The sequence below is a fragment of the Knufia obscura genome (assembly GCF_036327395.1).
Source record: "Knufia obscura strain CCFEE 5817 isolate CBS 148926 chromosome Unknown scaffold_4, whole genome shotgun sequence".
In the NCBI taxonomy this organism is placed as follows: domain Eukaryota; kingdom Fungi; phylum Ascomycota; class Eurotiomycetes; order Chaetothyriales; family Trichomeriaceae; genus Knufia; species Knufia obscura.
Genome location: NW_027042690.1, coordinates 1,541,209 through 1,566,728, shown reverse-complemented (window position 1 = coordinate 1,566,728; position 25,520 = coordinate 1,541,209). Strand labels below are relative to the sequence as shown.

General features: G+C 51.3%; 13 protein-coding genes across 13 annotated transcripts; 6 read left to right on the top strand and 7 right to left on the bottom strand.

Annotated features, from left to right (window-relative positions):
* Positions 1 to 747: 747 nt before the first annotated feature.
* PMZ80_004535 (uncharacterized protein) lies at positions 748 to 2,506 on the bottom strand (the record flags this gene model as incomplete). Its single annotated transcript, XM_064872959.1, has 2 exons — positions 748 to 2,237; positions 2,284 to 2,506. The coding sequence occupies 2 exons, from the start codon at positions 2,504 to 2,506 to the stop codon at positions 748 to 750; spliced, it is 1,713 nt and encodes a 570-aa protein (XP_064731617.1).
* A 1,325-nt stretch (positions 2,507 to 3,831) lies between these two features.
* Positions 3,832 to 4,937, bottom strand: PMZ80_004534 (uncharacterized protein; the record flags this gene model as incomplete). Its single annotated transcript, XM_064872958.1, has 4 exons — positions 3,832 to 3,866; positions 3,917 to 4,657; positions 4,710 to 4,869; positions 4,932 to 4,937. 4 exons carry the CDS (start codon positions 4,935 to 4,937, stop codon positions 3,832 to 3,834), a joined length of 942 nt encoding a protein of 313 aa, XP_064731616.1.
* Positions 4,938 to 6,115: 1,178 nt separating this feature from the next.
* Positions 6,116 to 7,420, bottom strand: NPT1 (nicotinate phosphoribosyltransferase; the record flags this gene model as incomplete). Its single annotated transcript, XM_064872957.1, has 1 exon — positions 6,116 to 7,420. One exon carries the CDS (start codon positions 7,418 to 7,420, stop codon positions 6,116 to 6,118), a length of 1,305 nt encoding a protein of 434 aa, XP_064731615.1.
* An 871-nt stretch (positions 7,421 to 8,291) lies between these two features.
* PMZ80_004532 (uncharacterized protein) lies at positions 8,292 to 9,966 on the top strand (the record flags this gene model as incomplete). The annotated part of the gene is made up of 2 exons (XM_064872956.1): positions 8,292 to 8,423; positions 8,515 to 9,966. The coding sequence occupies 2 exons, from the start codon at positions 8,292 to 8,294 to the stop codon at positions 9,964 to 9,966; spliced, it is 1,584 nt and encodes a 527-aa protein (XP_064731614.1).
* A 323-nt stretch (positions 9,967 to 10,289) lies between these two features.
* PMZ80_004531 (uncharacterized protein) lies at positions 10,290 to 10,568 on the bottom strand (the record flags this gene model as incomplete). Its single annotated transcript, XM_064872955.1, has 1 exon — positions 10,290 to 10,568. The coding sequence occupies one exon, from the start codon at positions 10,566 to 10,568 to the stop codon at positions 10,290 to 10,292; it is 279 nt and encodes a 92-aa protein (XP_064731613.1).
* Positions 10,569 to 12,265: 1,697 nt separating this feature from the next.
* Positions 12,266 to 13,141, top strand: PMZ80_004530 (uncharacterized protein; the record flags this gene model as incomplete). Its single annotated transcript, XM_064872954.1, has 1 exon — positions 12,266 to 13,141. The coding sequence occupies one exon, from the start codon at positions 12,266 to 12,268 to the stop codon at positions 13,139 to 13,141; it is 876 nt and encodes a 291-aa protein (XP_064731612.1).
* Positions 13,142 to 13,683: 542 nt separating this feature from the next.
* PMZ80_004529 (uncharacterized protein) lies at positions 13,684 to 14,972 on the top strand (the record flags this gene model as incomplete). Its single annotated transcript, XM_064872953.1, has 2 exons — positions 13,684 to 13,789; positions 13,843 to 14,972. The coding sequence occupies 2 exons, from the start codon at positions 13,684 to 13,686 to the stop codon at positions 14,970 to 14,972; spliced, it is 1,236 nt and encodes a 411-aa protein (XP_064731611.1).
* A 175-nt stretch (positions 14,973 to 15,147) lies between these two features.
* On the top strand, positions 15,148 to 16,486 carry PMZ80_004528 (uncharacterized protein; the record flags this gene model as incomplete). Its single annotated transcript, XM_064872952.1, has 2 exons — positions 15,148 to 15,154; positions 15,594 to 16,486. The coding sequence occupies 2 exons, from the start codon at positions 15,148 to 15,150 to the stop codon at positions 16,484 to 16,486; spliced, it is 900 nt and encodes a 299-aa protein (XP_064731610.1).
* Positions 16,487 to 16,606: 120 nt separating this feature from the next.
* Positions 16,607 to 18,288, bottom strand: PMZ80_004527 (uncharacterized protein; the record flags this gene model as incomplete). Its single annotated transcript, XM_064872951.1, has 4 exons — positions 16,607 to 17,595; positions 17,651 to 17,715; positions 17,802 to 18,075; positions 18,123 to 18,288. 4 exons carry the CDS (start codon positions 18,286 to 18,288, stop codon positions 16,607 to 16,609), a joined length of 1,494 nt encoding a protein of 497 aa, XP_064731609.1.
* Positions 18,289 to 18,845: 557 nt separating this feature from the next.
* PMZ80_004526 (uncharacterized protein) lies at positions 18,846 to 19,943 on the top strand (the record flags this gene model as incomplete). Its single annotated transcript, XM_064872950.1, has 2 exons — positions 18,846 to 19,167; positions 19,216 to 19,943. 2 exons carry the CDS (start codon positions 18,846 to 18,848, stop codon positions 19,941 to 19,943), a joined length of 1,050 nt encoding a protein of 349 aa, XP_064731608.1.
* Positions 19,944 to 20,544: 601 nt separating this feature from the next.
* PMZ80_004525 (uncharacterized protein) lies at positions 20,545 to 21,660 on the top strand (the record flags this gene model as incomplete). The annotated part of the gene is made up of 3 exons (XM_064872949.1): positions 20,545 to 20,737; positions 20,793 to 21,337; positions 21,388 to 21,660. The coding sequence occupies 3 exons, from the start codon at positions 20,545 to 20,547 to the stop codon at positions 21,658 to 21,660; spliced, it is 1,011 nt and encodes a 336-aa protein (XP_064731607.1).
* Positions 21,661 to 21,664: 4 nt separating this feature from the next.
* On the bottom strand, positions 21,665 to 23,323 carry PMZ80_004524 (uncharacterized protein; the record flags this gene model as incomplete). Its single annotated transcript, XM_064872948.1, has 1 exon — positions 21,665 to 23,323. The coding sequence occupies one exon, from the start codon at positions 23,321 to 23,323 to the stop codon at positions 21,665 to 21,667; it is 1,659 nt and encodes a 552-aa protein (XP_064731606.1).
* A 1,186-nt stretch (positions 23,324 to 24,509) lies between these two features.
* On the bottom strand, positions 24,510 to 25,073 carry PMZ80_004523 (uncharacterized protein; the record flags this gene model as incomplete). Its single annotated transcript, XM_064872947.1, has 1 exon — positions 24,510 to 25,073. One exon carries the CDS (start codon positions 25,071 to 25,073, stop codon positions 24,510 to 24,512), a length of 564 nt encoding a protein of 187 aa, XP_064731605.1.
* Between the last annotated feature and the right edge of the window lie 447 nt (positions 25,074 to 25,520).

Below are 25,520 nucleotides of genomic sequence, written 5' to 3'. Positions count from 1 at the left end.
TCTACCCCTTCTAACCTCCCTCCGCCTCACTCGCCAACTCCCCAAACTTCGCGTCCTGCTGGAGGCTGTACCGCAATCTTCGCCCCGTCCTTTCGAAAACCCCATTGCCTCGTCCTGAACCTTCCGTCCGCATCCGTCCTTGTCTCGACATACGTCGCCCGCACCACGACGCGGCGAACCTGTATGGTAGAACGCCAGTCTACCTTTTCTTAACTCGCACCAAATCCAGCACTTTCGAAGAAGCTGTTTCCCCTCTGAAAAGCTCGATCATGATTTAGCTGGATAGCTTCAGCGGCCTGGACGTTGGTCTGGACCACTGCCGACATAAATTTTCCGCTCAGCGATGATGCTACTGGCAAGCGCAGAGTGGTGAGAAGACAAGCCGCCCGTGGTAGGGTCGTATGAGCTGTCACATAGCCGTGTCGCAGGCTCTGTCAGCGCGACGACAGTGCGTCGGCTGTACAGAAATCCCTCGCATATCGGCCAAAGTCCGCGTGAACACTCTTTCCTACCAGTGAAGTTGAGTGCACGACCCTGTGGCAACAGACGCGGTCCCATAAAGAGGAAATTCGCCCGAAATCTGCGGTCGAGCGCTGGTACAATTCAAACTGAGACCGGTCGCACCGACCCCTTGTCTGACCATCGATTCTTTGGTTGGTGTTTTAACTCGCCTGCGGAGCTGGGCGGCACTTCAAGATGTGATCTCACAAGTACCATACAACCTGAGTTGGATGCATCTGATGTTCGCTAGAACAGATCTTTCACAAGAGCCTTCTTGTTGATTTTGCCCATAGCATTCCGCGGTATACTTTCAACAACCTTAAGCTCTTGAGGTATCTTGTAATTGATAAGGCGGTCCTTGAGCGCACGTCGCATATCCATGGTTCCCCAGGGCTTCCCACCCTTCCCAGCAGTCTTGCCTTCGGTTGTTAGCACGACGACTGCAGCCACCTTCTGACCCCACTGATCAGACTCGAGACCTACAACTGCAGCTTCAGATACTTCCGGCAGGGACAGCATTTCTCGCTCGATTTCCAGAGCTGAGACCTTCTCGCCGCCAGTCTTGATGATGTCGACACTCATGCGACCCTTGATGAAGTATAACGGTCCTTGTGCCCAGGCCTGCCTGCTCTGCCCAGCTCCGGGGACTTCGATCCTGGCAGCCACATCGCCAGTTTTAAACCACTTCTGACCACTATCGTCTGCTGCCACAAACTCTGCTGCGGTCGCCTTGGGATTGCGCCAATACTCTGAGAATACAGTGGGACCACGCAGTTGGATTTCTCCTTCTCGCAGTCGACCCTCTGAGTCTTTCTCCTCGCCTGGCTTGATGACTTGTCCGGTCTCGGCCTCAAATAGCCTAACCTCGACGGAAGGAAGCGGCCAGCCCACACTGCCATCGACTCGGTCCGCAAAGTCGAGGCCACACGACAAGGCCATGCCTACTTCAGTCATGCCATACCTTTCCAAAAGCACGTTACCTCCGCTAAGGTCTGACCAAGCTTTTTTGATTGGTGTTGGCAGCGCCGCGGAACCAGAAATGTTGAGTCGTAAGTTCTTGGGAGAGATGGCCCCCCTTGCAGCCTGTTGCGTGCCTTCATCCAAGGCAGAAAAAGAGTTTAACAGCCTGCTATAGATAGTGGGTACAACTGTGAAAAAGCTAATCGGCTTCAGCTTGGTGTGACCATTCGACTCAGTCTGACCAATTTCTACCGCAAATGGTGCAGCCAATCTCTTCCAGGTAGCTTCTGCATTGAATGGAAATGCAAACTCAATGGTTGCACCCGCTATTAATGGTGTAAACAGTGCGTTAATGGTGCCGTGGATGTGATGCAGTGGCAGTACGTGCAGCAGGTGATCCGACTGTGTATACTGCCAGGCTTCTATCAGTGAATTCGCCTGCGCTGTGATGGTGCTTGTAGACAGGACCACTCCTTTGGGTCTGCTAGTGGTCCCAGAGGTATAGAGCATGAAGCCGCCTCGTTCGAGTTCCTTGTCCTTGAATGTGACATTCTCGGCAGAAGTAGCACCAGTCTCGATCTTTGTGAGAAGTTCAAGCTGCGGCTTGTAGCTAAGACCTTCTTTCAGCACGTCTCTTGCCTTGTCTTCAAACTTGGAAGTGGAGATCAACAGCTTGGCCTCACTATTCTCGAGAATGTAGCGGATTTCGGAGCTCGGGAAGCCATGGGAGAGCGGTAGGGCTATTGCATCGTGGGCGAGAATGGACAGAAAGGTTACTATGCTTGTCAGTCAGATGCTGACTCCGACGCAGAGGCTACCCACCAACGTAGTCGTAGCCATTCTCAGCAAGAAAGGCTACACGTTCACCCTTCAACGACTTCTGTCCATTGCGTTCCCACAAGTCGTCCTTTGCTGCAGCGACATCATGAATGAGACTGCCATAGGTGAAGGACCTGCCAGACTGGCTATGCACAATCGCAAGGTTCTGCGGATCGTGCTTGGCCAATGTCCGAAAGATGGAGGAGTTGGGCAGAGTTGATGCCATTCGGAAGGAAGCAAGGTGCGACCTGGTTTGGGGTACTATGGGGGATCGTCTTGGCCGTGACAGGGCAAGAAGCGAGCGAATGCAAGAGCCTGCAGTATGGAAGGAGCGCATACTGCTCGGGACATGTTTGGCGTTAGCTCTGTAGAAGTGCACTGCAATTGCCGGCGATCTACGAGCAGAAAATGGATCCAAAAGACGAAAAGTTACCCTCTTGAGCGTCCCTCGGCATCGATGCCGTGGATCTGGGGTCCTTAAAGCTTAGTCGCCGCATAAACTTCGGCATCGCGAACCACCATGCATATTGTTTTGCGCCGACACGTTGCCCACACCTGCCTCACATATTCAATGTCGCTGCTTCGTCTAACCTCGCGGTGGCTGCTTGGAAGAGCTCACATGAGCACCATGACTTCTTCTACGCCGTTTGAAGATGTCATCCGACAAAAGGTCATAGCTGACCTTGATTCCAATGCGTGATTCCGACTAACCAGGACCGCAGGTGACAGAAGCCCTCCATCCTGCAGTACTAGAGATCAGAAATGATTCTCATCTGCATTCGCATCATAAAGCCATGGTTGGAGTTACATCGAAGGAGACCCATTTTGCGTGCGTTTGTGTGCTGTCGCTTCTGATCATTGCTTACACGGCATAAAGTCTGAACATTGTGTCTGATGCTTTCAAGTCGAAGATGCAACCAGCTCGGCACAGAATGGTATACGCTTTACTCGATGACGAAATCAAGAGGGAAGGTGGCATCCATGCTCTGCAACTAAGAACGAAGACGCCAGAGGAAGAAGAGAAGTTGCGAGCAAGAGAAGCCACGAAAGAATAGCTGAACTCAGGAAAAGAGGCATAATGCAGTGAGTCAAGAGCACCTGCTGTTGAGAAGGCGCACACGGCAGAGTCTTCCGCAGGAGTTTCCTGCTTGCGACGCAGCGATCATGAAAGCCACAAACGTGCATACCTCCTGGTAGGCTCTGCAAGATAGGTGAAAGATGACGCTTCCGAATCATAGTGTATTAAAATGTTCTCTAACCTGTACAAACGAACTCTTTCCCTGCTTTTGGTGAAATAGTCGTTTAACGCGGACGCCCAATGCAATAGATTCCCCACAAATCCAACTCTTCACTTCCGGGTAACCGTGACCGCCACAGCGACAACGATGACGATGATAGCGATGATAAGAACTATTGTTTCAATGCCATCAGTAGCCGCGCCGGATTAGAGTTGTTGTTGTTATTGTTGCCAGAATTTTGAATAGAAACAACAACCGCGACAATGATGACAATGACAGCAACAACAGCCACTAAACACGCGAAAAGTACAGATTAGAAAACAGCAAAGAAGAACTCGAGAATGGCTGCTGTAGAAACAAGGACAAAAAGTCGCAGGGGTTGAGGGGGTAGGACTCACCAGCAATACCCAAGCAAATCCACTTCTTCTTTCGCGCTGCCCGTGCCTTCTTAACTGCACCATCCAGCTCCGTGTTAGCCTTTGCAGCGTGGTCTGTGACTTCTTCTCCTCTCTGCTCGATCTGTGTCACGGCAGCTTCCTGCTGAATGACGAGCGCATCGAGGTCCTGGAACATCTCGGCGAGCTGCAGCATATCCTGCTCAATCTTCTGAATGGCATTGTGTCGGCTTCTGACGCTCTGAGCGACACTTTGCGCTTGGCCTCGTCTGTCGCTGCTGATGAGTGCTTGGCTGAACACTTGCTGGTTCGGGTCCTGCACTGCTTCTCGAACTTCGGCATCTGAGGCATCCGGTCGGACAATTCGGTAGTCACGTTCCATTCTGTCCTGCAGTTGCCTTCTGAAATCACTATCCAGCTGTTGCAGTTTGTTCATCGATCCCTTGACTTTGCGATCAACTCTGCCGACCTGAGGCGCATTTCGAGGGTTTCCAGATTCTTTGTCCTGCTTGACTCGCTTCGTGCGGGCAACAAGAGCCCGGTAGTCCTGCAAGAGGTCTGCGGACTCCGCGTCAACCTGTCTCCTGGTCTGTGACTCTGCTGAAGTATCTGTGTCTCCAATGAAAGCTCTTTGCATCTGTCTCAATCGCTCCTGACGAGCATCTAGCTGATCGACTTCGGCGTCTATCTGACGGCACTCGTTGAGGATGCGGTTGGGGTCGGATCCATTCATGTTGGTCATTTCTGTTGCAAGTGTTAGCTTCGCGCAGACGCAAATCAAGTGCACAAGACGTACCGTGTCCTTGTCTGTCATACTGTCCCTGGGAGTATGGGTTGCCAGAGTCGTATGAGGTATCTTGATCGTAAGGGTTGCCGGCTTGTCCATACGGGCTCGGACCGCCGCCGTATGGGTTCGATTGGCCATAGCCGGCCGGCTGGTTAGAGTAGTTTTCGTACTGTCGATTCCTGTCAGCGCCTGAACACGGTATCTGGTCGTCAATGGCAGGTGTGCACTCACGGCCATGTCTCGGATGTAGTTATGTGTTCAGCTTTGATGCGGAAGTACAAAGTGAATCGTGATGTGATACTGCGATTAAGAATTGTTGGGCCTCCTGGGCGGATTGCGGGTTGAGAGAAGTTAATGTGTCGTGAATATGGCGAAGCGCTTGGACGTGATCCCCGAAATGATCGGAAGGAAATTGTTACTGAGGTGACTGCGGCAGGAACGACCTCGCAAATCGATGATGTGGAAGGAGCGGCGAAGCAAGCAACACAATGCAGTCACCTGACAAGGCAGATGTCTTTCTTTATAGTTTTGCCTGCTAGATACGACGACGGCGAGGAGAAAGAGGCAGCGACGCCAATTATTAGCTGACACAGCGAGATTGAAACGGGCTCGGAGCTGAGGGGGCTGAGTCTGGGAATTGCTTGGAGTTTAGCAGCGTTGGCAACCTCCACTACGTTCCACTGCAGCGTTGGAGGCGTGGTTGGCCTTAACTACATTCGCCATGGTCTGCTAGTCAAGCTCTTCCGGGCGTGGACCACAACGATTCAGAGCCACCAATTCGTTCCAGTCGTTGCTTGAAACAAACCCTGAAAATCTGCGACCGTCGCTCGCATCCTCATCGTCCTGTCCTCGAGTCCTCTGAAAAGTAATGCGCTTTTCTATGGTATCTAACTTCGAAAAGTACTTGCTCAAGCAGGCGTGAATAAGCTAGATTACAGCATGTAGATTCGCACCATGAGTCTCTGCGCTAGCAAGCTTCCCTGTAGCAACAAGAGCAGCTGCACCAAATCACCGTGTGGTTGGTAAGATCGGTTGTGGTCAGTAAGATACTTCAGCTGTCGCTGAACTGCCTGATAAGGGCTAAGCGTGTAAGTCTTGTAAAACAACGTCCATGGCCCTTCTCCTATTCGTCCGGTGCGCGAACTCATTACTATTCTCGATCTAGCGCGCGCAGCTTGTGCATTCTTAAGGTATGGCGCTTGCTGATTCACCCATCTGTCTGCAAAGCAGGCTTGCACGGTGCTCTAGACCGGCGTGTGATGTGAGGCTCTGCGGCAGGACGTGATGATTTCTCCTTCTTCGCGCATCTCAACATCTTCAATCCTGCGCTCGAGGCGGTGAATGAATTCGATATGCTGTGAGTCACCTTTACACGATAGGAAGAGAATGGCCTTGCTGGCTTGCTACCAAGGATCTCACCATCGACGAGACTCGTCGCCAGCTGCCCAACCCTTCTCAGAATACCCAAGACGATCCTTCACCTCGTTCACCGTCGCTTTGTCACCAGTGTTCTTTCCTACATTGTCAGATATCTTGATCGCTGGTCGTCCACCTGCCTTCGAAATTTTGATAACAATGTTCAGCGGCTTCGACTTCTCCTCGGGGTTCGATTTTTTGGTGTAGTCGTTAGTGAAGAAGGTGCCTACACCGAAAGAGGGCTTGAAGCCACAACTCTCGGCGATGCCTTTGTACTCTATGCACAAATCGGTGTTGAGTGAATCTGAAAATACCAAGCTCTTTCCGCTAATACCCTGTGACGCATAGAAGTCTGCAGCCAGCTTGGTGTAGTCCTTCGGGTCTCCAGAGTCCTGTCTGATGCCGGAAAACACTTGAGCATAGGTCTTCGAGGTATCACCTGCCTCACTCGGAATATTCTTCTTGAAAGCCTTGAAGAACGCGGGAGTGCCAAAGGTGTCTGTCAGAGCAATTCCAAGCACTCCCTCGCCGAAGCACTTCAGCCAATAGTCGAGACCCAGCTCATTGGCGTTCTCGTAGTCATTCGTTATCGATGCGATCGCCATGTACCACTCGTGTGCCACTGTGCCAACAGGAGGTATACCATGTTTCATGGCTAAGTAGACATTACTCGAACCAGTCAACTTACCGGGTCTGCCTCCTTCTGTGGACGCTCTCACAAGGCCGCCAATGACCAAGTCTTGCGTATGTAGATCCCGTCTCCGTCTCGACCCAAATTCAGAGACCATACAACCAGCGTCAAACAGTTTTATGCCCTTCCGATATGCTTTCTCTTCTTGACCTTCGTGATCCCAGTCCTTATCAATAAACTTGAAATATGCTTCGCTAGTCAAGGCAAGCAGGGGTATCTCGTATAGGATCGTTTCCAGCCAGAGGCCTTTCGTAGCTATACTCAAGTCACCGTACTCGCCGTCGACATTTTCAAAGGACAAGTGGACTTGCTCTGTTGGTCGTAGCTTGAACTTCTGGAGGTAGTCAAGATATTCTGGTCTGAGGAATTTGCATTGCTTCTCCAGAAACGCCCGCTCATCGTGGGACAGAGTAATGTTTGCTAGCTTCGATACCTGTTCTTGCAACCACTTGAAGGCATCTTTGCTTAGGCGCATTTGGGGCGTTCGATTTGTAAAAGCATATTCGACCTCCACGTCTGGGAAGAATTTCAAGACTGCGGACTGCATAGTCAGCTTGTAAAGATCAGTATCCAGGAAGGAGAAGACTCCTTCTGGCAGGGCTTCTTGGGCCATCTTGCACGAGAGCTTGATTTCTGATGGTCAGCAGCTCCAGAGCGTCGCTGCTCAACAAGACATCAAGCTGAGTGGGTATAGGCTGCTGTCTCTGTGAGTTAGTTCTTGGGAAGATACGAAGAGCAAACACGCGTTATCATCATTCTGAGCCACAAACGAAGTCCGATCTTGCATCAATCGTGGGGATGGGTTTCGTTCATCACCTACACTGTACAACTTGCGATGACTTCTCCAACGTCATTGCGCTTTTGTCGATCGCATCTACGGTGAGTCAAAAGCACGTGACTACTGCGCGAAGGTAGCAATGGCAGAGCTGATATCAGCGGAGCCAATCACCCAATGAAATCGATACTTCTTTCTTTCCATTCTATCTGCAGAACCAATTTTTAACGCGAAACGCATGCTCCATGCTGTGATTGCCGTAGCTGCTTGGTTTCATGTCCAGCTACTGGCTATGGTGCAGTACCATGAATAAAACATGCCCGGCGTGGGAGGCCTGAGGCCTTTTCTGGCATTCCGAGGCGAGGAGAAGACACCAGCCAAGCTCTGAACGACCCTCGTACAGCATTCAAGACCTGGACACTTGTATCTTTGCAATGTTTCGGTCATCGGTTTTCTTTGGGCTTTGGGAGGTCTGCGAGAAGGCGACTACCATGAGTCACGTCGGCCAGAAGTAGGACTGCCCTGTCAACGGAAAGGCTTGGCGCCATAGCATATCTATAGCCATGGCGCCTGTTTTACTGCAAGCTGTCTGCTAATTGTAACAAGACTTGTTGACGAGACAGTGTATGCGAGAGGCCTTGAAGTAGATTTGAGCAGCAGAGACCATTGTAGCAACGATATCGTCAGAGCATACTTTGACAACGGCAGCATGACGCAAACTAACATCGCGTCACGTTACGTGACCGAGGACTTCAACAAGATGTTCTTGTCCCAAATGAAGGAGAGGAAGATTCTCGGTGCGTCGCTTGGCATAGTTCAAGACGACGAAATATTCACGAAGGTATGTGTCTCTTGCATCAGAGCGTCCGCACGGCAGAGCAATTGTTCTTGGCCCCTAGCACGTTCTCAACATCGAGCTAATCGACCGCCAGGGCTACGGCACGATCAGCCCGAATGGCTCATCGGCATCTGCAAGCACCCTCTACGATGCGGCCTCCATGTCCAAGTCGTTCACTGCAGCTGCTATCGCCGTCCTGATCGACGACAAGGAAAACAAGCATCCCGACACCAAGATTACCTGGAACACACCAGTCTCACATCTGATGCGCGACGACTTCGTCCTGAACGACCCCTACCTAACAGAACACGTTACAATCAAGGACGTTCTCTCCCACCGCACAGGTATTCCTGGCCACGACGACGCAAGTGTCAGCAGTCTCCATGCCAATGAGCTTGGCGTCAATAAGGGCGATGATGTGAGGTCAACTGTCAGGAAGCTACGACACTTCCCTGCCGTCAGCCCTTTGCGTACGAAGTGGATATACAACAACTTCATGTACACCGCCGCCGCTCATCTCGTGGCTACCATTGCTGGCCAATCTTTCGAGGAGTTCCTTGCGGAAAAGTTCTGGAAGCCGTTGGGTATGACAAACACGTACTTCTGCCGAGAGGGCAATGCTTACAGCAAGGTTCCTGCAGACCATGTCGCCACTGGTAATCACTGGCACAAAGATAACCAGTCATGGATTGACACCCCTTTTACATCCGGCCCCGAAGGTATTGGCGCGGGCGAAATCATCAGCTGCGTGTCAGACTGGGCGTTGTGGCTGCGTGCAATGATGCAGCCGGAGAAATACCTCTCTCACGCTGTCTCGAAGGACACGCTGAGCGAGTGTCACAAACCACTCGTCTTCTGCGATGCGCCACAGAAGGAAGTTCCAGAAGGGGAGGACCAATATGAGTACTTCTACGGGATGGGCTGGGACGTCGAGTACTACCGCGGCGTCAAAGTCATCTGCCACGGCGGCATGGTGCCGGGCTTCACGAGCTTTATGTGTTTCATACCGAGTCGGAAATTTGGATTCGTGATATTTGGGAACACAAACGGTATCGGTGAGGCGAGCGATGTGATTGCGCATAGACTCATGGATGATTGTTTGGGTGTTCCGACGGAGCAGAGAAGAGACTGGGCGCAGATCGTGCGGGACAGGGTCAAGAAAGAGGAGGACGAGGAGGACGAGAAGGATGAGGATGAGGATGTGTATCCGGATAGACCGGAGGTGCCGTTGCCCATGGCGCTGAAGGCTGAGGAATATGCTGGACGGTATGAGAACCCCGGGTATGGCGTATTCGTGGTGCAGCTCAAAAAAGGAGAGCTGTTCATTGATGCCACGGACAGGACGTTCCCGTTTGAGGCGAGGCTCGAGCATGTAAGTGGTGAGTACTTTGTGATGAAGGTGAGGAGCGTGCCGTATGAGTATGATACGGCCAAGATTAAGGCGGAATTTGTTGTTGGAGCCTCTGGCAAGGTAACGGAGTTGAGGCTCAGCTTCGAAGAGGGTGAGGGCGCGAAACCGATGTCGTTCGTGAGAGCGGAATCATAACAGCATTTGTCTTCTCGTGCTGGACGATCAATGTTCCTCACGTTTCCAGGCGTTAAGACGCTTGTTGCTTCCCGTGATGGGCTGTGATGGCAGTGACGGCAGCTAGAAGCTAGCAGCGAGGAAGGGACACGCACTCCGTAGTCGCGCGAGCCGCCCCCGTCTTCATCTGATCCCGAACTTCATCTGCCGAGCGATGGCTGAATGTCCCTTCCTACGCGCAGTAGATTGACAATATTGCGAGGTCATTTGTGCTTCACTAAACTCTCGTCGACCGCAATCCTATGCATTGCATCAAGGATCCATTGGCGCACTCAACATCCCCATCAAGGTCCTCCCACCTCCACGTGACCCGCTCGGTTGCAACGCTTCTGCTCAGCCATCGCACCACCAGCACCTACACCTGCCCTCGAGGTTTCCCTCGGCGCCGGCTTCCCAACGATCTTCCCCGCTCTGGCCTTTCTCTCCCGTTCAGCATTCTCCTCAACTTCATCCTGAGCACTTTTCTTGGCCCGCCGTGTGAAGAGGCAGGTCACGAGCCAGACGAGCGGGAAGCCGGTGTCGCGTGTGTAATCTGAGCTGGTATAAGTTTGGGATTGGCGCATTATGTGTCGCGATTTCAGGACAATACTGACATTACAGTAGGGTAGTAAAGGCAGCAACAGATGTATTGCTAGGATTGCTGAGATGCTGTGCTTTGCATCGCGAAAATGATGTGTTTTATAATACGAATACGAACGTTCAGGAACCTACCTGACATTTTGTGGCTCCAGGCGTCCAGCGTCGCATATGCCTGCATTTGGCAGTCGGAACATGTACGAAAACATTGGGCGGTGGTACATAGGTCTTTTGACAGTGCTACCCTATGCACTCATCCCATCGATACGACAGAACTACAAGTAAATCTCACTCCTGTGGCACAGGTGACTTTGAATCGGCTGGAGTGATATCCGAGCGATGATAGGGAAGGGATGAAGGACTTTGGAAAAGACTCACGCCAACACCACCCTAAGGGCGAACCGTACGGATCTGCGCGCTTGATGCCTTAGGCCACAAAGATCGTACGGTGAAACAGAGAGGAGAGGGATCCTCGAGTCGCAAATCTTACCTTTCTATCTGCCTATATCCTTATGCCCTACCGTCCTTTCTTGCTCTTCGCTTTCCTTAATATGCATTGATGTTGAGTACACAATCACTAGAACATGAGACCTTGTGGTCATTCATGCTATAGTGGCTAAATCGACATGCCTCGAACATGACTGTGTGTCGAGTCTGTAAACGCATTACTCTCTAGTTTCTTCTTTCGCAGGACTCCGTGCGCTTACACGAATCCTTTGACAATCTCGAGGAATCTGCAGAGACTTGCCGTTGCTGTCGGTTCCTCGTTACACAAATAGCCAAGCCAGCTGGTTTTGTGTTCAAAAAGCACAGACAGCCCTTTGTCTATGCGATCGGCTCAGGCCGGCACGGCTTGACACACGTTCTTATTGGAGTTGGCGGTTGTAAGCTGCGTACTTACCTCAACGCGGTTGCTGACCCTGGTAGAACTTTACGCCGCTGTCAGAGCTATGAGAATGCTGATTGAGCAACAGATATTCATGCATGCCGATCTGGAGCTGTTCGAATGCACAGGATTTTACGTGGTCCAGCAACACCAGAAGCTCTTGCTTTCATCGCTCACAGGCTCGGCGCATGCCGTGATAGGCACGCCAAACGCCATCTCACCACGTCACAGAACGACTGTCATCGCAAAGAGCTGACAAATGATACAGTACCCATCGCTGCTGCCAGAATCATAGAAATAGGTGCCAGAGGCACAGCATACGATATTCGCCTCGTGTCAGCTAACAACTTAGACCAACCATATGTCGCTCTGAGCTACTGCTGGGGCATAATACCTTCATTGCGCACCACGAAAGATACACTTCATGCGCACGAGCAGGCTGTAAGCCTGGACGCGCTTCCGAGGATTCTTCGGGACGCAGTGGACATTTCTTACAGGCTCGGCTTTCATTATTTGTGGATTGACGCCCTCTGCATCATTCAAGATGACGAAGAGGATTGGGAAAGGGAGGCAGCAAAGATGGTCGATGTTTACCGGTCGGCAACGCTCACTGTTGTTGCCGCGGCTGCCAGCGACAGCTCGGAAGGCTGTCTCGTCGAAGCTGGGCCTGAAGCTACGTGATACCTAGAGGTCAAAAACGCGCATGTTGATCTTCCAGAGCACTTCACGCTGATCCCGGCACGACCACATTTTCGCGGCAACGTCGAAAAGAGCACTTGGAATGCTCGTGCATGGACCATGCAAGAACGCCTGCTGTCCCGCAGAATTGCTTACTTCGCCAAAGACCAAGTATACTGGGAATGCAATGAGGAGTCAGTGGCATGTGATCGCGGTGGCATGGATCTGGTCAGACACCCTGGCGAGCTGATTATGGGAACCCAGGACTCGTGGTTTCATCTTGTCAAGGATTATACCACAAGAAAGTTGACTAGGGAGAGTGACAAGCTTGTAGCGATTGCTGGCTTGGCAGAAATACGAAGAGGTTCGACGAACGATGTTTACTACTATGGACTCTGGCGTAGCGGCCTTCATCAAGGGCTTCTGTGGTATGCTCACGATGAGAGTGGTTACACAACACGCATCCTTCCACGATACAACATACCGACTTGGTCGTGGGCGGGTATGAGAGGTCAAATCTTGCGTGAGTCTTGGGCTACGGATGCAAGACCCAGTGCTCGAGTCGATGTACAAGATCGTATGCTATGCTTGCGAACGAAAGCGAGGCATGTTGCCTTGACTCAACCACTGCGGAGGCTTCAAGACGATAGACAACTTGAGCTGCGCGCAACTTCTGCTGTGGTCTATGACATTCGCCTGCGGAATAAGTCTCTTGCATTAATGCCTGCGGACGATCGTCCTCAGGCAAGAGAGATAGGATGGGCAGCTCTGGACGAGCCAAATGAAGCAGCATCTGGTCAAGAGTATCTTGCTGCTGTGGTATCTCTCAATGACTTGACTGGATATGAGCAGGACGAGGAAGGCGAAGCTACCTGGAACGTGCTGTTGCTCAGCAAGTGCGGCGCGAAGGAAGCCTTTGTTAGGGTGGGAATTGGCGAAGTAATCGTTAAAGACTACTTCGACGATGTCGAGGAGTCGTGTATTAACGTGGCATAAGGGAGTTCATCCCAGACTTAGCTACGTCTACCACACGTGAGCTGCCGACGATGAACCTCACCATGCAGTGGCTTACCCGAGGGTCCTTGGCTTGCATGAGCTGGGCTCCACTAGGTACTGATCAGCGAATCCGAGTCTGGTCGCGTGACCACAACTTAGCACTCGCCGTCATGAGCTTCGTCCGTGCACGCACTGCTTTCTCTATCTTCTTACTCTTCAATGTCACATCAGAACTGCTCGTCGACATTCTTGAGGCGTTCCATTGTGCTAATGAGCGCTTGATTGAGCCTCTTAGAGTGAGCGCTTGGCGGCCAGAATGTCGACAAGCGACGATATTGTTCTTGTGAATCCAGATCGATCACACGGTCAGTCCTCGGGACCAGATCCTGAACAAAATGTCCTCCAAGACGATGTCGGGGAGCGAATAGTCCGCGGGAAGCGAGCTCGGTGCCTAGTTGGCCAATCGTTGCTGCAATTGCCAATCTGGGGTAGGCCAATACTTCTCGTCTTATTCCGCCGGCTAAACAGAATCAGGTTTTGCAATGAGCTATGGTGTCTTTCAGGAGTACTACAAGGCAGAGTGGCAGCACCTGCATATACAAGGTGAACAAGACAGTACAGGTGTCATCGGCACAACTACGAATGGAGGTCAGTATGAACTTCCTGCGTGAGCACCAGAGTAGCTGATCTCCGAAACACAGTGATGTATCTGTCCATGCCGATATTGTTCGCCATTTTCACAAGGAGATATGCTCGTTGGCGAAGGACAGCTGCAGTTGTCGGAGCAGCACTCGCATGCCTCAGTTTTGCATTGTCCTCTCTGAGCACTAATGTCTTCCACCTGATCATCACACAAGGAGTATTCACAGCATTTGGATGTACATTGATGTTCAGCCCGACAACATTGACATTAGGCGAATGGTACAATACGAGCAACCGAGCTCTTGCATACGGCATTACCTTATCCTGCAAGAACATTGTGGGGTCAACGTGTCCCTTTCTCTTTCGTGTACTACTTAATCGATTCTCATTGAGGACGACAATCCTGGCCTGGACAGCGATATGTGGTGGAACCAGCTTGCTAGCAATCTTCCTGATACCAGCCCAGCCGTCAGGCACTCCCTCCGAAACAACTCGAGAACGCAAGATACCCTGGCAATTCCTCCATCACCAGACCTTCTGGATCTTCAGCATTGCAGTCGCACTCCAAAGTGCTGGCTATGGCATACCACAAAGTTACTTACCAGAGTACGCCAGCGAATCAATTCACCTCTCACAAACGTCCGCAACACTGCTCCTGACTCTGTTCAACATTCCCGGCATCGCGTCGTCAACCTTCTTCGGCTATCTTAGCGATAACAAACACTTCAAGCTCTCTGCAAACACTGTCACAGCCGTTTCAGCCGTCAGCTCTGCACTTGCAGCATTCTTGCTGTGGGGCCTGACGAGCGAGGGGAATATGGCAATATTGCTCATCTTCTCTATTACGTTTGGCTTCTTCGCTGGTGGATATTCGGCCACTTGGGGAGGAGTGTTGAATGACATGGAACGTGAAGCTGCACAACGTAACGAGGCCATAGACACAGGCATGGTGTATGGGTTGCTCAACGGTGCTCGAGGTATTGGATACGTCACGGGTGGTGTTGTCGGACTGCCTCTCCTCAGAGCTGGTGCGACAACCTCGTTGGACAAGTTCGCATATGGATCATCCTATGGACCTCTGATCATCTTCACTGGCGTATCCTCGATCTTTGGTGGTTGGGGACTGCTGTGGAGGTCGAAATGGTTGGAACAAATATTGGGAAGAGCAAGATCATGCTGCTTGCCATGATCAACAATATATTGCAGCATGATACACTTGTCCTTGTCATCTGATCGACGAGAGCACATTTGGTACTCGCACTCTCAAAGCCGGGGATTCATGTCTCTCTCATCGGTCACCACATGGCACCCAGGTCTCTGCTTCGTGGGCACTCCACAAAGTGAGCACGATAGGGGGTTCTCAGATGTCTGGTCACAGCTCATGATATCGGCGACAGACAAAATAAAATCGATACTTATGCAATGTTGTCCTCATTGTACGGACCAGCAAGCACTCTTGCCCATCTCGTCTGGGGAGGCGAATCATCCTTGCATATATGCCTCAGGCATTACACTGTCAGGAATTAAGGGGCAGATTCAACCCCCATAAATAGATTGTCACAGCTTCTGAGTCACCAAAAGTTCTGTCCTGCCGCGCTTGACCTGTCCTGGCGCTGATACACGTCGCGTGTAAGCATACAGACCGCGTGAATCAATCGTGTTTGGCAACGCTATTCCAATGTAATGTGCCTTTCCATGCATCCTGGCTTGTTTAGGCAGACGTCGAATACCATACAGAAGATCCAACGCGCGCGTACTCCTGCTTCTTGGACGCAGCAGTTGACAAAACCACATCGCTACAGCACAACAGCAAGACACAAGATGGACCCAGCATCCGTAGTAGACGTCAACAAGCCAAAGTATCCACCACTCCACATCGTCCATCCGACAAAATCCCACAAACAGACCATCCTCATGATTCACGGTCTAGGAAGCAGCGGTCCAATCTTCGAGCAAGCATTCTTCGCCTCGAAGACTTCACAGCATTTTCGTGATCGCTTCCCCCATGCTCGATGGGTATTCCCAAGCGCTCCGCTGCGTCATGTCCAAAGGTGGAATGACACACGTCCCGCATGGTTCAACATTGCTTCTTTCACTGATCTGGAAAAGGATCAACAGGTTCAGATGGAGGGTTTGAGACAGAGCGTGGCGTATCTGGGTCGCTGTATCGACGACGAGGTTGCTAGGTTGGACGAAAGCGGTAGAAGTGCCAAAGATCTGGTTGTGATTGCTCGAAGTCAAGGTAGCTCTGCGATGGTCTGGACGTTACTGTCGACGCTGAAGCAGAGTATTGGAGGTGTTGTGCTGACAGGGTCTTGGCTTGTCTTTGCAAGAGCATTGACTTTGTGGATGGACGACAATGGTGCTGACGATGCGACTGGTACTTGTGTTGGTAACAATATTGCGCCTGGTGTGGACGCCTCGGGCTTCGTTAGCAGTGTGCTACAAGAGAAGAAAGACCTGCTGCTTCGAGGTGAACATCCTTTACAGCTGACGTCTATACTCATGGGTCACTGTACAACTGACGAGTGGATCAATGTTAGCCTAGGACGGCAGATGAGAGATACTTTGAAGCGAGTCGGTTGCAATGTTGTTTGGAATGAGTATGAACATGCTGCCGATGAAGGTCACTGGCTTGCAGAACCTGATGAATTCAATGCCATAGCTGACTTTATGGAGATGCGTTTAGAGGCACCCAGATAAAGCCGCATGTTATGTTCATATCTTACTCATTGGTAACCTTCATACCGGCTCGCACAGCTGCCTTGTCTTGGTACACCGTGAACATCCTCGCTAATCGGTATGCCTGCTCATGCTACCATGCTACAACGTATATCTATAATGAGGGTGACAGTGCCAGCTCGCTGCCAACTTCCAGATCTTGTCAGCCTCCACCGCGCTCTCACTGGCCGCGCGATCCAATTTCTTGTTCCTCCAGCTCAGGTAAAACCTCAATACAGTAGCAAGAAATATGCACATGGCCGAGAACGCAACATTCGCCACGTTTGCCTGCCAATATCGCGGACCTTGACTCTTCGGATAGAAATAACTCGCATAGATAGACGCCAGGTTAGACCCCGCATTGACAACCGCGTAGGCTACAGCACGCTTCGAGGATGGACGAGGTAGTGTTGTCGAGACCCAGGAAAGAATGCATCCGAATGAGCCATACACAGACATCATCATGAAGGTGGCCGTGTATCGAGCAGCGATATTGAGAGTGCAAGCAGAGATGATGAAGCCGACACTGCAAAAGACTTGAGGCCAGACGATATGCAGCCATCTTTCGCGGGTCCGGACGCTGTGCCAAGAGTTACAGATACCAAGGATGGCAGCGAAGGCGTATGGTGGTGCAGATAACAGTAGTGTTTCAGTCTGTGGGTAGCCCAGGGTTGCCACGATGGTCGGGAAAAAGTTGGTGAAAGACGCGGCGGTGTTAAGACCCAGCTGCATGAACCAGACAAGGTAGAGTGCGGGATCGGCGAAGGCCATTTTCAGACCCGCCAGTGCAGAGACTTTGTGGTCGTCTTCCTCGTTGGCTTCCTCGGCGATCCGCAATACTGCGAGTTTCCTCTCTTCGTCCGAAAGCCATTTAGTGGTTGCTGGGTAATCTGGCAGCACGAAGCATGCGACGACTGCCATGGGTATGGTTGCGCTGCCCTCAATGATGAAGAGCCATCGCCAATCAGCTAGGCCAGCTTTGCCGTCCATGCCGCCCATGATGGCACTACCAAGAAGGCCACCAAACGCTCCAGCCATTTGACCAGCGGCATACAGGATGGAGATACGAGCTGCGAGCTCCTTCTTTGTGTCTGTACCTCTGTGAGTCTACTGTTCTTAACTTTTAGCAGTGCCTGAGCCACTTACACCAGGATGAAAACAGGAAGAGGGCTCCTGGGAAGAACGGTGCCTCGACGAAGCCAAGTAGGAACCTGTAAACGTTCAATGAAAAAGTTCATGAGAGCAACCTCCAAAATTCAACAACCAATGTTGAACAGAGGTATGCCAGCATGCTCACCTGAGAGCAATCATTCCGGAGTAGTTCTGAACAGCTCCGGTGCTTGCACTGACCACTGCCCAACAGCACATGATCGTCGGTAGGAAGATCGAGGGGCGGACTTTGTCGAGAATCATATTCGTTGGAATCTGAGTCAAGATGTAGCCGACGAAGAAAATTGATATGATGGTATTGTATTGAGTTCCCACGAGCCCAATGTCTGCCTCGAAGTTTCCGAGTCGAGCTGTCGCGATGTTGTTTCGGTCGAGGTAGTTCAATACGTCTGGTAGGAGATCTGAGTCAGTGCTGGTCTTCGGTATTGAGGGACGGACCAGAACATACAGATGATCATCATCATAGGCATCATGCGAATATCGATTCTCCGCAGGAGAGCCTTCTCTTTCGTTGCTCGGTCGGTGATGACAGGATCGTCCACCGCCACATCTGTACCCAGGCTTTCCAAATGGAAATCCGTCGAGTTCTTCCTATCAGCAGAGTTGGTCGCCATGGTGAGTGCTTCTGCCTTGAAAGATCGTGAATGGTGATGAGGAAAAGGGTACTGGGCCCGAGGACGTTGCAGGGTGTAGCATATATACGTCTCGCTTGCGTCTGGGGAAGCACACTTTGCCTTGTGGAGTTGGGGGAAACCTGGAGGAGCATGCCAAGCTCGATGGAATTGAGTAGAGTGTATCCACTTAGCCAATCGCTGGGGTTTCCGACGGTTGTGAGTGGAGTGTTTGGTCCAGAATGCCGTCCCGATCGGCTGTACTCCATGACCGACCACGTTTTCTGCGTGTTCTTCGGACAAGGCTTTGCCGGCGTGTCTTGTTATCGATATACTGTTGATGATCATTCAATTCCCATACCGCCTCGGGTTTCGTGAAGCTCCACTGCCAAAGGTGGACGAATCGCAAAATAATGTAGGTGGAAGACTGCGCAACATTGACCAAAATCAGGTGAACAACTTGTAAAGAAGACGACCGTCTCATCTGGCAAGTCACTTTCTCGATCTTTGTGCCCTAGGGCGTTGATACTTGTAGCACACAAAGCTTTGGTCTTCGCAAGATGGGTTCAGCAGAGAAACCGATCCTCCTTCACCTTGGAGATTCTATCAAGCATAACCCCAAGGTGTATGATCGCTTGTGCGAGAACTTCACGATCATACAACCAAGCCTTGAAGAGCGTCAACGACCAGCTTTCATCCAGGCGCTGAACGAAAAGCGATGGGGAAACTTCCAGGGCATGTTCCGTCCGTTCTGGAACACGGGCGGCGAGATGGGTCGATGGGACCGGGAACTTGTTCCCTTGCTGCCTTCGTCGGTGAAAATATTTGCTAGCGCAGGGGCTGGGTATGACTGGGCTGATGTTGACGTCCTTGCCGACCATGGTAAGTTCTGCTCCTTTTGGCTATAGGTTGCCGTGCTCATCCGCATAGGCATTCTGTATTGCAATGGCGCTGCTGCATCCGCAGAGGCAGTCGCAGACATGGCAATCTTTCACATTCTTTCCGTCTTCAGGAACATGACTTGGTCACACCTGGCAGCACGATCTGGTGATCCGGAACAGTGGCTGGACGCGCACAAGTTTGCCACAATGACTGCGCACAACCCGGCAGGCCACGTTCTTGGAGTGATTGGCCTTGGCAATATCGGCTTCAGAATCGCTCAGAAAGCTTTTCTTGCATTCGGAATGAAAGTCCATTACCACGATATCGTCAAGAAGTCTGAGGCACAAGAAACAGCAATCGAGGCGACGTATGAGCCCAGCCTTGATGGTCTTCTAGCAATTTCAGATTGTGTCATCCTTGCGACACCCTTCGGTGGGACGAAGCTGATCACTAAGGAGACACTTTCAAAGTTCAAGCCTGGCTCAAGATTCGTCAATATCGCTCGAGGCACCCTTGTCGATGAGGAAGCGCTCGTCCAGGCGTTGCAGTCAGGACACTTGTTTGCAGCCGGTCTAGATGTTTTCGAGAACGAGCCGAACATTCATGCTGAGCTCATCAAGCTGAGGCAAGTCACTCTTACCTGCCATAATGCAGGTGGGGCTATTGAGACGAATTGGGGCTTTGAAAGGCTGTCCATGGAGAATGTCAGGAGATATCTACTGGAAGGCAAGGCGCTAACGCCGGTCAACCTGCACATGATGAAGGCTTCAAGCTGAGGTCAAGAACAATGAATAATTCTTTTGAGCGTCCATCCGAACGATTGTACTCGTGACATTGATTTCGAAGGTTGTGTGTTTTTGGCATACATGCGGTGCACTCGAATGGGCCGCCCTGGCAGTAGTGGTGTTCGTCCTCGACCCTCGCGGCGCGGCATAACCGAGGGCTGGCGTGAAAATCAGACGTAAGCGATCACGCGACTGCCTGAAGAGACGATCACAAGGTCCCGAAACTTTGGTCGTCTGGAGCGGACAGAGGCCCACAACAGGGAAGACATCGGCTACGCTATACTCTTTTGAGAACAGCCCGACCGGCTCGGCTTTTATCGAGTTCTCCATGGCCTTCTCCCGCAAATAATTCTTTGCAGATCGCGAAGCAGCGGAATAGCATCGGCGAGTGCTGGTGGGTGAGTACCGGAGACTGTGTGGATAGCGAAGTCGTGGACTGTGGGCTCCCGCGTTCTGGATGGCATATCCAGAATGTGCACAAGAAAATGGCAAGCACAGTATACATCTTCTCCTCTTGAATAATCGTGCCCTACTCTTCATCAGAATAACTTGATCCATATACTAGCCACCACATCTCAAGACAACTTTCAAGATGGTGTCCAATGATAGCCAAGGACTCGCCGTGAACGGAAACAATGGCACTGTCGGCGGTAGATCTAAGCCATTTCCGCCAGGCATTCACGTGCCTTCCTTGACGTTCTTCAAAGATGACAAGAGAGACGAGATAGATTGGGACGTTCAAAGCAGACATATTGAGTTCCTGGTTTCATCTGGCCTGCACGGCAGTAAGTCGCCCACATTGTCCTTTGCTGATGCACTTTTGAAATTGACTCCGGACAGTCGTTATCGCTGGTACCAATGGTGAAGCCGCTACACTTACGGCGGCGGAGAAGAAGCAGTTGGTGCAGACGACTCGGGAAATCGCTCGCTCGCAAGGGCGACCGGACTTACCAATCACCCTTGGTTGCTCCGGAGGTTGCACACGGGATGTTTGCGATCAGACAGTAGACGCGAAGGAGGCAGGAGCGGATTTTGTTCTTGTCTTGGTACCCAGTTATTTCCATTTCGCCATGGACCAAGCAGCAATTATTGCTTTTTTCGAGGAGCTTGCTGATAATTCACCGCTTCCGGTGCTCATATACAGCTTTCCTGGAGTGACTTCTGGTCTGGATATCAATTCGGAAATGCTCGAGGTCTTGGGAAAGCACAAGAACATTATCGGTGTCAAGCTGACATGTGGTGGCATTGCGAAAGTCACCAGAGCTGCCGCAACTTTCAGTCCGTCTGAATTTGCTGTTCTGGCTGGACAAAGTGATTGGCTCATTCCGGCTATGGCCGTAGGAAGCGTAGGATGCATCACTGGTATTGCAAATTTGTACCCGAAGGTAAGTGCTTGGCCCCTTCGCTAGTTCGTTGACTCACCGTGTGCTCGCAGACATGTATTCGAATTTTCGATCTTCAGAGGAAAAGCCAATTCGAGGAGGCCACCTCGCTTCAAAAAGAGCTTGCAAAGATGGAATGGGGCTTTGCTAAAGGTGGAATCAACGGCACAAAATGGGTCGTATCAAAGCTTCGTGGTTATCCAGAGACGAGTAGCCACTGCAGGCGGCCGTATCCCCAATTCTCCAGTGAGGAGAAGAGGGCCTGGATAATGGGAGTGGTAGAGCCACTGGCCGCCACCGAGAAGAAGATCAGTCTCAAAGGCTAGGCAACTAGACAATAGCGAATGCTTGTTGAAACATCTGGTGAGATACTTCTCGTACATCCACTCGTGACCCAGTGGCGTCTTGACGACGCTGAACTTCTGCCAAGAGCTCAGCAATGTTCTTTGCATTTGTGGCGTTATGCTCCATCCCTCGGATTGCTTGCAGAATCCATTGACGTTCGTTGGGGTCTTGTTCTTCGCAACCCCACATGAGTAGCGGCCAAAGCAAGTTGACTGGGAGGAGGTCGTTTGAATCAGCCATCTGATGTGACAGTGACCTGATGGTGGAAATTGCTGTGTCAACATTCTTGGAACGAGGGAGATGATTGTAGGCGACTCGGTGTAGATGAATATAGCATGCATGAAAGCCTGCCAGGTACGTCTGAAAGCTTCTCGTGACAGGACGAACCAGACTTTGCGCCAAGAATTTGTCCGTAACGTGCCCCGCCACGACGTAGTCCATCAGAGCTGGCCTTTGCTCGTAGAGTTTCGCAAGGTCTTTGGATATCATCGCAGCTAGCGCCATCACTTCAGTCTCGTCTTCAACAGTGTCTCTTCCACGATGCCATCGGTCGATCATAGTTATGCGGCCAACGAATGACTGAACTTTCTGGAAGAACTCGATACCGGGCTGGTAGAGGGTGTCAAACAGAACCTCTTCAACTTCGGCATCGATGGTCTCCTGCGTCGCTAAAAGGGACAGGGGGCTCCCTCGATTTGGAGTTGGGTCAGCAGTTTCGACTTTCTCTGACAGAAAGAGACCTTCACCACCAGCGGATACAGCTCTCGCATCAAGCAATCGGACCCACGAAATGAGTTTGCGTTCGATAGGCCCTATCTTAGTCTTATCCGCACGATGAATGGCACCATGCGCTTCTTTGAGGTTGCTGTGAGCTATTTCGGACCTGCCGGTGACCAGGTCGGCGTAGGTGAGCAGGAATATAGTCGCCAGAATGTGTTTCAACTCTTGGGAGAGTTGGCTTTCCTTCCCACACTCGACCAAGGTCCGGGAAAGCTCTTTGCTCGCTCTGTCGTAGAAACTTCTATGATCGACCTGTGGATCCATCCCAGACACTTGATACTGAACTGCAGAGAATGCCATGATAGCGAGACGAACCAGCTGAGAGTCGGTAGATAAGGACTTGAACAATATTCGGGTCGAATGCCATTTCGGTCCGCTCTCGATTGGCTCCAGAATGGGAGGCACTTTCATCTGTAGGAATTTCTCGACCAGCTCATGATTTTCTATTCGGCCTGTGGACGCTGCAGAAGGGCTCGACTGCCCCCATTGTGGCACCTCTGTCGTCGAGGGAGTTTGTCGTGCGGGTGTACCAAAGTCGATATCTAGGCCTGCATTCTGCCAGGAGTAATTGGCAAATACGGGATTTGCCGGGTCATCCGAGAATATGTTTGCGAAATCAAATCCTTCAAATGCGTTCGAACCAAGTGCAGCGTCGAAGTCCTGCTGCGCGTTGTTATTCGAGGGAACTTGCTGGCCTTCTGACTTTTGATAAGGGCGCGGCCGCGAGGGTGGCCACGAACACGCCAGATTCAATCGCTCGCAATGCGAACATCGTGGTCGTTGCTCGTTGCATCGAACTTTACGCCGCTTGCAGGTCAAACAGCCAGCTTTTGATCGTGCTGGTCTTGGTTGTGATGCTTCCATGGCACAACACGTGTATTCTCGTTTGTGTAAGATAGCTGCATAAAACCATGCTTAGAAAGCAACCAATCGACGAGTCATGGTGAGCTGAATTATGGGGTCGCAGGCCCCCGAGGTTATGGAAATTTAGGTTTCATGGGTACGCCTCGGCGCCTAGATCTTCTGCCGAATCCCTTTAACAGTACGAGTAACCATGAGCATTCCTATGGCTTTTTACTGGATAGAGGTATGAGAAGTGGTCAGTAAAGAGTGGACAGATATGGCAGGGGAAGGAAAGGTGAGTGCAGACACTGCTGTAGACGGAAGGATCGATTCAGGTCACCAAAATCGTGGATTCAGTACGAAATGTTTGACAGCACGACTAATGGCTGAGCGAAATCTACTTTGGCCAAATCCTGATGGGTCGATCTGGGATGTCCTCCAGGGAATGCTATGAGTACTGAAACTAGAGTCTAAGCTATAGGTGAATACCAGATCGCAGAAGCTGTGGACATTCACCGGGCAGTGACACTTCTTTATGCTGTTCATATTGCTTGCACTTTTGGCCCCAAGCCAGAGAGTCCCAAGGCCCGAACACAAGAAGCAGCTCATATAGAGCTTCACCATATTTTGGACCACAAATGCCGACACATCTCCAGATAACTCACCATGGACGAGGAAACTATGATAACCATGTGAGGAATGTTGATCGCCATGTACTGGTCACTGGCATGACAGACATGATAGTCACATTCCCATCTGAAGATGGGTGGTGTAGTACAATGTACCGGGCGCTGGTGCGACAGACATTATGCGAAGCCATCTAGCATTTTTGCTACTTAGCTGTAGGTCTCGGGTTCGAGCCTCGCCGTAATCTTGGTGCTGGTGTTTCCAGTCAGGTATTTGTAACTTTTTGTGCTCATATTCGTTCGACTTTCGCCTCGTTTATTCGTTTCATTCATGGAGCTACCGCTTAGCTGTAGCCATTCGACCATTTCGATATTAGTACTTCCAAACCCAGTAATGTTAGAAGACCTGCACTGAGTGCGTCTGACAAGTGCCACAGCCATTACACCTTCGATCTACCAAGATCCACCTGACTCGCCGGACGACATGCCATGCCTCTCGATGTTGTGAGTGATGCCTCCTATGCAATGTCGAAATTTCCCAGGTCTCTACACTAACGGCCTTAGAGACAGTCGACACGCTACTAGGCTCCTCTAGCATGTCTCCGATCGTTCTCTGCGGCTGTTGGGAGATCTTCCCACCAACCCTCAGCCATCACAGGATGCTGACGCTCATCTGAAGGTCTCTGGTCATTCGGACTCCTGCTTCTTTCCCTCATACTTCGCCCATCGTAGTATGACGGTGGCGCACTATCGAACGCAAGGCTAGATCTTGGGGAGTCGCCCTGATGTGTGTGACAAGCCACGATCGTGCCGCCTGTATGCGCCGAAGTGATATCTGTCAGTCTAGTTGAGGGCACGGAGTATATGGAGGTCCTAGGGGAAGAAGGGCGAGAAATAGGAGGTCTCGCATAAGGCGGTTGCACTGCTGAGTGCGATGGAGGCTGTGAGGATTTCTCATCCGCAATGATAGTCGTGCCTGACAGGCTGTCAAATACGACTTCGTTGTAGGACGGTGGAGGTGATTGCGTAGGCAGAGCTGAGCCAGTCTCTGCTTGCCGGTAGATCTCTACGATTCGAGCATGGCGGGCTTCGGCTTCGCTCTTTCCTTGTTTTCGATCATTGATGCAACAGGTGAACAGCCCCATCGTGAGACGTGTGCAGATTTTGCTGCGGAAACTAGGGTCACGAGATCATTTTGAGCATCAACGACTTCGAGTGATGAAACTATCGAATCTGGTGACGGACGAGAGTTGGGCACTGCGTTGATACAACAAGTCAGGTTCGAATAGTGCTGTCACGGGTCGAGAGAAGCAGCTGCCCGGGTGCCTGCCACTTCCTGCGCCATAGCCACGTGGGACGCCTGAGGAAAGTGCCCTGCCCCGGCCTGCCGGTTCGCGTACAAGATTTAAGTTAGCTTCGCGCTAGCTAGATACGTCAATATTCGATACTTCAACTTCGACGGCATCGTATATTATACTATAACGACCTGTCATACCAATGATTACTGTACGAATGTTGAAGCGCGGCCAGCAGAGCTAACTCAACAGGGCACATTCGTCAGTAGCAGGGTTAAAGAGTCGAACACACTCACA